At 31.7% G+C, this 11,807-nt stretch overlaps 2 protein-coding genes across 2 annotated transcripts; one reads left to right on the plus strand and one right to left on the minus strand.

Moving 5' to 3' along the window:
• Window positions 1-1,544: 1,544 nt before the first annotated feature.
• On the minus strand, window positions 1,545-5,053 carry LOC137815034 (UDP-glycosyltransferase 76B1). The gene is made up of 2 exons (XM_068618054.2): window positions 4,493-5,053; window positions 1,545-2,608 (listed from the first exon to the last, which is right to left on the minus strand). Exons 1-2 carry the CDS (start codon window positions 4,968-4,970, stop codon window positions 1,704-1,706), a joined length of 1,383 nt encoding a protein of 460 aa, XP_068474155.1. The 5' UTR covers window positions 4,971-5,053; the 3' UTR covers window positions 1,545-1,703.
• Window positions 5,054-8,737: 3,684 nt separating this feature from the next.
• On the plus strand, window positions 8,738-11,317 carry LOC137815046 (UDP-glycosyltransferase 76B1). The gene is made up of 2 exons (XM_068618067.2): window positions 8,738-9,423; window positions 10,290-11,317. The coding sequence occupies exons 1-2, from the start codon at window positions 8,952-8,954 to the stop codon at window positions 11,216-11,218; spliced, it is 1,401 nt and encodes a 466-aa protein (XP_068474168.1). The 5' UTR covers window positions 8,738-8,951; the 3' UTR covers window positions 11,219-11,317.
• Window positions 11,318-11,807: the final 490 nt, after the last annotated feature.

Genomic DNA, 11,807 nt, shown 5'->3' on the forward strand with positions numbered 1-11,807 from the left:
GCATCATAAATGCCTCTTTTTTGGACTCATCTTATCACTAACTCACTGGCGTGCACTCAGTTAATCATTTGCAACTCACAATGTATTCAAAATTTCAAAAATATAACATTTATTCTTTAACATGTAAAGTCTCTCTTCTTTTTAGTCTCCTTCTTTCCCTTTCGTTGCATTGATTACTCATTCAGTCATCAAAATCACCAATCATCTATAGCTTTCTTTGCAAATATATGCAGCTCCCTTTGTCACCTTCACCCAAAGTCAGCGTAAGAGTTAAGACATCTCTTTTGACATTATTAGTGTTTCAATGATTGCCAATACAGAATCAACTTTAGAGTTGAAGGAATCTTGCATTTTCTTCAGCAGAATGCGGAGAAACACATGGGGCCATCATGCAACAATTCATCCTAACAATCTGCTACAAAGAAACTCTACCACAATGCTATAATACAATCTACTCAAATATATTTCTACCTGCGATTAAATATAATTTTAACTCATTTTCGAGTAAGCATCTGAAAAATATGCACAAAATTACCGAAGAGGTAGAGAACACACACTATAGAATGTAATTCTCTACCCAAGATTTCTTAGAAGAGAGGGTTGGGGAAGGTGAGGGTCTGAATCTATGTAAAATTCTTTTGATCTCATAAGATATATTTTTTCGTATATTTGATAATTTTGGATTCAAGAATAGAAAGATTCGGTAAACAAAAATTATTTTCAGAATAGAAAATTCAGAAGATAAAAAAATTATTTTAAAATATTTTTTTGTAACACAGTTTTTTGACTTTGAGAATGGTAAATCCAAAATTCATAAAATATAAGAATATGATCCGAAAACATTCGAAAAAGAGTAATTCGAAACTCATTTTAAAGGGTAAAATAGTCTTTTCAGAAAATGATAGAGTGCGGGGACAAAATTGTTGGGGGTGGAGGAAGAAACGTCCCTCGCACTAATGTTCTTAAGAAAAAATTCAACCAAGTGGATCTGAATATCTAGCCCAATTATGTATGGGCCTTAATGAGCTAATTAAATGGCTTAGGAGGATATTAGGCCTAGCCCGTTAACTTTTAACACAATGGATCCTTTAGTGTGTTAGTTGGACTGTTTCTTCCTGCACCTCCATACCTTCTTCTCTCACCTTTATAAATTTTCGAATTTTCAAAAATACCCTTCTATAATATTTTGGATTACGTAATCTGAAAGTCATTTTTTAAATTTGTAATTAACTTTCGGATTACATAATCAATCCAGAAGCCTTTTTTCAGATGCATGATTACTTTCTGGATTACATAATCCGAAAGTCTTATTTAGCTTTTGGATTATGTAATTTGGAAGTCTTTTTTTAAATGAGTTTTCAGATTACATAATCCAGAAACTAATCTATGGAAGTGACACCAGAAGAATAAAAATGTATTTTCATGTTGAGTATAGAAGTGGCAAAAGAAAATACGGAGGTGCCGGGAAGAAACATTCTGTTAGTTGATAACCTTGTTTTGACATAACAACAAGGTCATAACTGTATCAGATGACTAATCATGGCTACATTCTAAGTGGAATCTTAATTGAATAAATATCCAATTCAATAATCTGCAGATGCATGCATAAAAATAACTGATTTTTTTTTAAGGAAAACTAAGTCACAAGTAGTGTAAGTTTTGTTGCATGAATGTTTTGGATTGACAGGTAAGAAGGAATATAATCAAGAGGGTTGAAAAGTGAATGAGTCGAATGAGAGAATGTAAGTAAGCAAGGCTTCCAAAGAAGAGCATGAAGAGCCACCTTGTTGGAGGCAAACCTTGGCCTCTTCCTTCAATTTGAGAGCTCTGTCTCTGATCTCCTTGGCTTCATCATTACCATCCATCAATCTTCCAATGATTCTCTCTATCTCCCCTCTGTCCTCTAGCTGCAATCCAACCCTCCAAACATGGCTCACATACCTTGCATTAACTTTTTGGTCGGTGAAAAAGGGCATGCATATCATAGGAACCCCTTCACAAATACTCTCCAAAGTCGAATTCCAACCACTGTGAGTCCAAAATGCACCTACTGCTGAGTGTGCCAACACCTCTTGCTGAGGGGCCCATTTCACTATGAGCCCTCTCCCTTCCAGACTCTCCACGAACCCACTTGGCAGTGCCTCCACCCATTCAGACTCCTTCATAAGCCCCTCTCGAACCACCCATAGAAATGGGTGCTTGCTATTGGCTAAACCCCAGGCTATCTCCAAGAACTCAGTCTCAGTTATTGCAGCAAGACTCCCAAAACTCACATACACCACGGAGTTGGGTGGCTTTGTGTCTAACCAAGCTATGCAACTTTGGTCTTGTGAGATCAAACTGCTACAGGAAGCGGAAGAAGGAAAATACTTGTGCAAGGGTCCTATTGGAAACATTGGTATGGAAAACTCTTTGCTCACTTTTCTCAATGCACCTGACTCCAAACCTTCAAAGGAGTTCCAAATCACTCCCAAGGAACCCTTTGTCTCTTTCAAGAATTTTCCCAATAATTCGTAATATTTTTCTGGCTCCTCCGTCTTGATCAGAGGCAGGTCTTTCACTCTCAGTGGTGCTAGTTCTTCCACTTCCTCCTCCAAGTTGCAATCCACTGTTGCAAAATTTAGTAACAATCTGACTTATGTAAAATAGATTTTCAATCTTGAATTTCAATATAATTTAATAATATAAAATGATATATTGGTTAATATGAAAGGTTATATATTGATGATTTCCATAATGATTGAGAAAGATAAAGAATATAAGGTTTCAAATGAAATTGTCTCAATATTAACTATCAAGAATTTACAAAAAAAAATTGTTAAAAAATAGAATAAAAAAAGTGATTAAAAAAATTACTCACTTGATGTTCACATAAATGCTTATTTCTATAGTATTGATTATTTAACACCTAATACTTCAAATTACATCCATCTTATCTTATGCTTTATTATTTTATAAAAATACATCTATTACCTAAGTAATCTAACCACTTAAAAAATGTGTAATCTGGAACAAAAGAAAAAATGGGATGTGAAAAAATCATTTTCTTTATTTCTATTACAATATTAAACGTGTCTATATATATATTATTAATATTATTTTGGGCTTTGATTTTACATCTACATGCAAAATGCACAAAACTAGTAGATTATTGCTAATCGTAGTTTCGTCACCATTACTTTTACACATTCCCCATCACTCTTGCATTTTACTTTCGGTTCTAGACAAAATAAATAACATGAAAAGAAATGAAAATTTAATAATTTCGAAAAAAAAATCCTGATTTACGAACACATAATCTAAACAGTCAAAAGATTATTAATGATATTAATATATTTAGCGTTTATACAAAAATGCACTACAGTAGATAATTTTGAAAATATTATTATCCTTATTAATTTCTATAAAACACGTAATCAAACCACACAATAAAAATCAAGTTCAAAATTTATAAAAATCATACTTTGAAACTGCTTAAGAATTTGTTGGGAGGTGTCGGCGAAATCTTCATATATGACAGCTGTCTACTGTCATGCATTCCTTGAATAGCGTCTACTTTTGTAGTTCTTTATGTGAATCTCAGATGTGTCTATACATTATATTACACAGTTTTTTTTATACCATAATATACATTAAAAATTCATATTTTTCATATACAACTATATTATAACTCCTAATATTATTATTTTAATATTATTTTATATCATTTATTATATCATTTATTATATGTATTTATTTTTAAACCCATCACATAACAAAATATACCACTTTATCACCTTTATTACTGAACTATGATAATCTAATATTATAATAGAAAATATAAATTTAGCAATCACATTTCCTTCCCAAGCAACAACATATAAATATAAATATAATTGAAGGAGTTAATCGAATTTTAAAAACGAGTATAAAGTGTCTTGAGTATACTAAATGTGTAGTTTGATTTTACAATATACCATCCTTTTTTAGGTTTCACTTTTAATTATGAATTAAATCCATCTTAAATTTAAATAGTTCATTCAATTTTTAAGAGTAAATCTAGACCATAGTTCTTATATATTTTATGAGATGATAAGGTCTTGTTTTAAAATAAGATTTGATTAAAACACGAGTCAAGTAACTTATTTATTTTATTTTTTTAAATTCTAGTAAAAACATTTTTATAAACTCAATATCCCTCAAACCTTAAAGAAAAAAAAACGATATTTAATTCAAAAGTTCAATTAAAAATCGTATATCAAAACACAAATTCAAAAAGGTGATGAATTAAAATACGTGTATGTTAACCAGAGTCGAAAAATGGGTTTTGAATTGAAGTAGCATTTGAGAAAACGATCAGAACTCATTTTAAAATCTACTTTCTAAACATTTTAAGAAAATAACTTTCTTTCAGTGTGACGTTCTTCTGCATATACGGTATCCAGTTGCTAATTTAGTAGGAAAGTGAATGAGTAAGAAAAGTGGTTTTTTGAAAGACGAAAATGCAATTAACCTTGTTGTTGTGTGGATATGTAACCTCTTTCTCTGAACAAAGGATAGGCGGCGAAAGCAACAAAGGAAGACACGCCACTAGTTCGCAGTACAATCCTCGGAAGCTTAAGGTTGTCGGCAACACCTTGAGTGAAGTGACACATAGCATCTGAAATCAAGCACGCCACAGGTTCCTCCGCCGCTTCATCACTCCGCAGTAGCTTTCCCACGCACTCTTTGAAAGGCTCCACACATTTGACGTTGAGTTCAACGAGGAAACTCAAGAGATCGGAGAATTGAGTCGGAGACAAAGCGTCTTGGATGCAGGAGAAGGTGAAGTTAGGGTATTTGGATGGGTTTGGGGAGTTGAAAGTGGTGTGGATTATGGTGATGGAAAAACCATTTGAGTGAAGGATTTGTGCGAGTTGAAGCATTGGGTTTAGGTGGCCTTCCAGTGGCAAAGCCATAAACAACACTCTCCGACCCTTTCTTCCCACCATTCTTTTCTCGCTTTCCTTAGCTTTCTTCCTTTCAGATCTCTTCTCTTTCTTTTCACTCACATCACAGAACTTCCTACTATTGTTTTAACAAAACATTTTTCTAATTTTTATAACTTTTAATACAAACCTACTTTTTATTATATTTTTTATTATTAAAATAGGGAAATCGACATGTGGGGTGGGAATCCTTTCTGCTTTCACTCATATGCTATGTCACTCCACCCTTACGGGAATAATAACAATAATGATTACTTGTACATATTATGCTTATGGAAAATTATAAAATGAAAAGAAACACGTGGAAGGTAGAAACTAAACATGTGCTGAAACTTGAGCTTCATTTATGCTCCAATAGTAGATTGCATTTAGAGTGGCTTTTAAGTAACTTATGCTTTTTAAGTAGTAAATTATAAATGATATTAAGTGGGAGCATTATGGTAAGTTATCTGAAAATTCATTAAATAATAAACTTAACTATAAATGAATTATTGATATAAAGGTTTTGTTTGGATTAAGTGAAGATTTGAGGGAATGAATTTAAAATAATTTAAGAGAAAAGTGCGAAGAAAGTGAGATTGTTTGGATTAAGATATATAAGATGAATTCGTAAGAAAAATTTATTGGAGTTTTGTGAATGATATAATAGATTTGAGATTTTTTTTAATTTTTTTAAAATGTTATGAACATATCAAAGTGGCTTTTAAGTAACTTATGTTTTTTTAAGTAGTAAATTATAAATGATATTAAGTGGGAGAATTTATGGTAAGTTATCTGAAAATTCATTAAATAATAAACTTAACCTATAAATGGACTATTGATATAAAAAGAATTATATATGAAAAAGGTGAGACAGCGTTTCCTGCTTATTCAAAATATCACTGTCTCTTGAGTAAGAATCTGCAGGCTCTTGTCCCGAAAATTACAAATATAATTAATAAATATTAAACCTTATAAACATTCCCTCAAAATACTAAGGAAAGAAATCCGTAAAAATATTAATAAAGTATTAGATTATCCTTGTAAAAAAATTCTTAATTCATGATCTGACTCGATAGTTTATGGATCTGACCCGATATTTGATTATTTATGATAATTTCACGACCTATGTATCTAACAGTATGAGAGTATAAATTAAGGAATCTTAATCAATTAGCCTTAAGCACTCAATTAAGACATAATCATGACTAAAGATAGAGAGATGTTACAATTTGGTCTATATATTATATTACGCTCTCCAGAAATGATCATATAATAAACAACATTTAATACACAATAAAGGGAGTATTCTCAACTCATATTCCTATACTCATTATATTTTGTGTTCTTAGGAGTTCATCCAGATTTCGACCGACCTCGAGTTGACAAGAATATCATTAAATATAAATCAATTTTAGAAATAAAAAATAATTAGTTGTTTTATTGACTAAATTAAATACTATTTCAGAGACTAAAAAAATATTAGTTTCTAAATTAGTTTATATTATTGATCAATAGTTTTTAAATTGGTATCTAATTACCTACTAAGGTTTTTGCTACTAAATTTAGAATCTAAATAATTAATAGTTAAAACCTTGATAATTAGATAATAATTTAGAAACTATTTTTCAATAATAAAAATTAATTTAAAAATTAATAATTTTTTTAGTATCTAAAATAATAATTTAATCAATATAACAATTAATTATTTTTAATCTATAAAATTAATTTTTTGGAATTAGGCAATGTGCATGCAAGTCCTGCTTTCCTAATCCAATGGCCTATTTTATTTTGAAGAAGACTTACGTAACCTTAAACATAATTTTAATTGTTCTTGGTTAGAATTGGAATGACGGAAATATGACTATTTGTGAAGAATTCTAAAAGCATGAGATCACCATCTTTCATATTGTGGGACCGGAATGTATTTATAGGGTAAAATCCAACTAAACTTTCATTTTTTTTCTACTTCTAGAAGTTTGGTACTTTAAGACGTAAAATTATAGTTATCTTTAGTAGTTTAGTAATCGAGTTTAGTTCCTTAGTTGGTTAAACTCGTTTTTCAAATTTGTGGTAATATTTTAAAGGTAAATGCGCTTTTATTTGCTTGACTGGTGTATTTGTGGTTCTAAAATCCGATATACTGTTATGCACGATTTATAAGCTCCTAATGTTCAAATAAAGATGATGTAAAGTCAAATTGATTTTCTATTCCAAAGTTGAAACGCTATTTTTATTAGGATTTGTTTGGATTAAGGGTGTGGGGAGTGAAAAATTGAGGGTGTGACAGACTAGAAGTGTGAAGAAAGTTGAGGTTGTTTGGATTGAGGTACGGTAGAATGAATGTGTGAGGAAAATTTATTGAAATTGGTGAGTGATGTGATGATCGTAAGAATATTATAAATTATTTTGAATAGTAAAAGTTGTAAGATTACAAATTTAACCTTGTATATAAAAGAAGAATAAATAATGATTATTTTTGTGTGTGCATATTTTAGTTAATTAAAATAATTTTAAGTTTCATTTATAAATAATTATATTTATTTTCATTATTATTAATAACATTAATAATATTTATTATAAATAAAACAAAATAAAAAAATTAATAATAATATTATTATTATTATTTATTAAAATTATTTGATTTACATTTATTATCATTATTTAAAAAATTTATTTCAATTAATATTATTATTTTATAAATTAATTTTAAATATTATTATTTTAATAATTTTATTATTAGTATTAATAATACTTTATATTTATATTATAATTTGATGATTTTTATTAAAATTTATTGTGATGTATAGAAATAAAAAAGACATAATTGTATTTTGTTAGAAGTTCACGTGGTTCCATCATCTTTCTTTATAATTTGCTGAAGATGTGAACAGTACATATCTATGTATCCACTCTCTCATTTCTCATAAAATTAGTAGATCCAAACGTAAATGCTTCTTCACTTTCCGTCGTCGACAAAAGTAAATTGGTTGAAACAAACACTGATAAAATTCAAATATTTTCTAAATTAAAGTGACGTTTGAAATGGTTTTTTAAGCGTCATACATAGTCATTCAAATGTCATGTCTCTTCCATATCCATTAAATATTCCTTAAACTTCTTGATATTCAAATGTTTTTCTTTAAAGGGATGAATTTGGTCTCGTTGCTCTCGATCCAAAAGTGGTTTGGATTTCCGCATACCTTCAAACTTCCATGTACTCACTTGTAAAACCGATGAGCCTTCCATCATAACATTACAAACATTCTTGTGGAATATTTAATCCCAAAAATTCATCTCAATATAGAACATCAGTCGAACTTTCTTGGTTGTTTTACTTTCAATGTAGTGGGAAGGATGAATTTAATCCTTTCCCACAAATAGTGCCAAAATATTTAAGCAAAAATAGATAATTGTGTTACTCTAAATTATATCTAGAATGTGTTTAACGAGGATGTGTCTATTTGTAAAGAACTCTAGAAAAATGAAATCATCTCACATATTGGAGACATAATATATTTATAAAGGGAAATACCTAACTAAACATTCATTCATTCTTTTTTTTATAAGATAAAAACTCATTAAATATTTAATTTAAATATCAAATTATCAATTTTATATATCTTAAAAGATTAAAGAATATTTTGAAAAGAATGAAAACCAAATTTAATAAAACAAAATTGGAACTAAGAACTTTTTTTTTTCTTAATTAATTTAATAAACGAAAACAAAATATTTGTAAACTTGTAGCTGTTTCATTTGTAAGTATTAAAAAAGAATGAAAAAGAATAGTGTGAAAGAGCGCAATGCATTGTGTGCCCATTTGTGGAGTCAACAATGATGTAGATATGCAGCAAAGCCTGAAGGGATGAAAGGTTGCCATCTGAAACACTCTCAAAGCTAACAAATCCAATTCCAATTCTCTCACTCTGAGATCAGATCAGATCAATCTCTTACACCATTTTTGATCAATTTTCAGCACCCCAAAAACATCAACAACAACAGATGGAGGAGGAGAAGAAGCAACACAGATTGTTGCTCATGGCATCACCCTTACAAGGCCACATGACGCCCTTACTCCACCTCGCTCACATCCTCTTCTCAAAGGGCTTCTCCATCACCATTCTTCACACCCTTTTCAACTCTCCCGACCCTGATTCCTACCCTCACTTCTCCTTCCACGCCATACCCGATGGCTTATCCGAAGCAGAAGCCTCCACGCTCGACGCCGTGCACCTCACCGACCTCATCAACACCAGATGCGCACACCCTTTGAAGGAATGCTTGCCTTCGCTCCTCTCCGACTCTCCCCAGCCTGTTCCATGCTTCATTTCCGATGCTGCCCTTCATTTCACTCAACCCATTTGCGATGAGTTCAAGCTCCCACGCCTTGTTCTCAGAACTGGTGGAGCGTCTTCCTTCCTTGTTTTTGCCTCGTTTCCCCTCCTTAGAGAAAAGGGCTACCTCCCCGTACAAGGTCCGTTGCTTCTTCTTCTGTTTTCATACCCTTTTTATCAAACACCATTCTTTCAAACTTATATCTTTGTTTCTGATAAGAAAATTCATCGTGTTGGTGATTTTGTTGATTGGCTAATGCAATGTTGGCTAGAGAGTTTTTCTATTCTATATTGTTAATGCCAAAGTGGTTTCCGGAAAATCCTTGTTTTATTGGACTAGTTTAGGCCTTTGTTCTTCATGCTAATCAGGATTAGCTAAGTCATGGATATTTTTTCGGAAACTAACAGATGATGATACAGTTTTATTTATTTTTAAACTAGATTGCATTTTAGTCCCACAACACAACTATACAGTTGAATCATTCAAGTTTTCTGCCATTTATCATCATCGTCATCACGTTCCTTCATTCTGATTTTGTCTAATATTTAACCAAATTGGCTAACATGGCAACTTGGATATGTCATGGCACTGAGTAAATACAGTGTACCTAGTAAAAAACTAAATATTGACTTAACTTCGTGTTAGAGATGCTTGTGCGGGTATACATTGTTTTTATGACAGTAAAGAGCAACAAAAGAAATGCTTTTCTATTTTGAGGAAATTAATAGCTTACATATTGGTTGAAGTCAAGATGGAGGAACTGTGATCTGGAGAAAATTTGAGAGACTTAATTGATGCAATTTGAGGAGTAAAAATTGCACAAAAACAAAATCCAAAGGGCTAAAAGTGCAAACAAATGTTTGTTTTATGCATTTTTATAGATATTATGATAAAAATGTCACTTTAGTTTCATGTTTTACTTTGTTTTTAAAATGCAAATAGAAGCAACATGCCTTGAGATGAAAGGGCCTAAAATTTTCGTGTTTACTTTTGTTGAAAATTTAGAATCTAGATTGGAAGAGCCTGTGGTTGATTTCCCACCACTCAAGGTGAAAGACCTTCCTAAGTTTCAGTCGCAGGATCCTGAGGCATTCTACAAACTAGTTTGTCGCTTTGTTGAGGAATGCAAAGCATCTTCAGGGGTTATTTGGAACACATTTGAAGAATTGGAATCAGCTGCATTGACAAAATTGCGCCAAGATTTTTCCTTACCAATATACCCTATAGGCCCTTTTCACAAACGCTTACCTACTGGCTCAGCTTCTTCTTCTGCTAGCTTGTTGACCCCAGACAAAAGCTGCATCTCTTGGTTGGACAAACAAGAACATAACAGTGTTGTTTATGTGAGTTTTGGGAGTATTGCAGCAATAAGTGAGGCTGAGTTCTTGGAGATAGCTTGGGGGTTAGCCAACAGCCAGCAACCGTTCTTGTGGGTGATTCGACCTGGGTCAATCCGTGATTCAGAAGGGCTTGAAGCATTGCCAAGTGGGTTCCTAGAGAATTTGGGAGGAAGAGGCTACATTGTGAAATGGGCTCCTCAAGAACAAGTGCTGAGCCATCCTGCAGTGGGAGCATTTTGGACTCATAATGGTTGGAACTCAACCTTGGAGAGCTTATGTGAAGGGGTTCCGATGATTTGTATGCCATTTTTTGCAGACCAAAAGGTGAATGCCAAATACGCAAGCAGTGTTTGGAAGGTTGGGGTGCAATTACAGAATAAGCTAGAGAGAGGAGAGGTAGAGAAGACCATTAAAAAAGTAATGGTTGGGGATGGGGCGAAGGAGATTAGAGACAATGCCTTGAATTTGAAGGAAAAGGCAAGTGCTTGCTTGAAAGAAGGTGGTTCTTCTTACTGTTTCCTTGATAGCTTGGTTAGTGACATATTGTCATTCGCATCTTCTTCATCTTCTTCATCTACAGCTCAATCAAAATAAACCATATTCTCTGCAAATTGTAACCATATATGTAGCAGATAGACACTAATACTCACATTTTAATTCAATTAAATGCTAAGGCTTAATTCCAGCATACTTTAGGAATGAGGTTCCACACTTTCCAGGTTCTGTCATCTAAATTTTAATTTTATACATTTTATTACCAATATTTTAAAAAATAAGCATATTTTACCTTGTTTTAGGATTATTAAATATTTAATGTCGTAATGACTTAACACAAATACGTACAGATAAACACTTTATTTTGAAATTAAGAAAAATGAATTTCCTTTATTTTAATTGTATATTTATAAATGGTGTTTCACAGTTTTATACATGCTATAATTCAATTTCAATTTGATAAATTTTATCGTATCCTTTACAACTAAACATATTTTATCTAATGTTCATCAAATATTTCATGAAGATGATGTGAGGATATAATTGGCTCGTAGGGATGCCAAGATTGGCGCGGGTTTTACTGTTCCTGGAGTAAAAATCCATATACATTCATGTTTTTATTTCTGTGGGGAACAAATTGTGTTTCATCCCTTCATTTAGGAATAAGGTATATTAATACTAGTGTATG

The sequence above is a fragment of the Phaseolus vulgaris genome, chromosome 1 (genome assembly GCF_051622355.1).
Source record: "Phaseolus vulgaris cultivar YP4 chromosome 1, ASM5162235v1, whole genome shotgun sequence".
In the NCBI taxonomy this organism is placed as follows: domain Eukaryota; kingdom Viridiplantae; phylum Streptophyta; class Magnoliopsida; order Fabales; family Fabaceae; genus Phaseolus; species Phaseolus vulgaris.

What these genes read in the sequence shown, in the direction of transcription:
- LOC137815046 (XM_068618067.2), top strand. Translation starts at nt 8,952, where the DNA reads ATGGAGGAGGAGAAGAAGCAACACAGATTGTTGCTCATGGCATCACCC. An exon ending in GGGCTACCTCCCCGTACAAG is followed by an intron (nt 9,424 to 10,289) that starts GTCCGTTGCTTC and finishes TTGAAAATTTAG; the next exon opens with AATCTAGATTGGAAGAGCCT.
- LOC137815034 (XM_068618054.2), bottom strand. Translation starts at nt 4,970, where the DNA reads ATGGTGGGAAGAAAGGGTCGGAGAGTGTTGTTTATGGCTTTGCCACTG. An exon ending in CATATCCACACAACAACAAG is followed by an intron (nt 2,609 to 4,492) that starts GTTAATTGCATT and finishes ATTTTGCAACAG; the next exon opens with TGGATTGCAACTTGGAGGAG.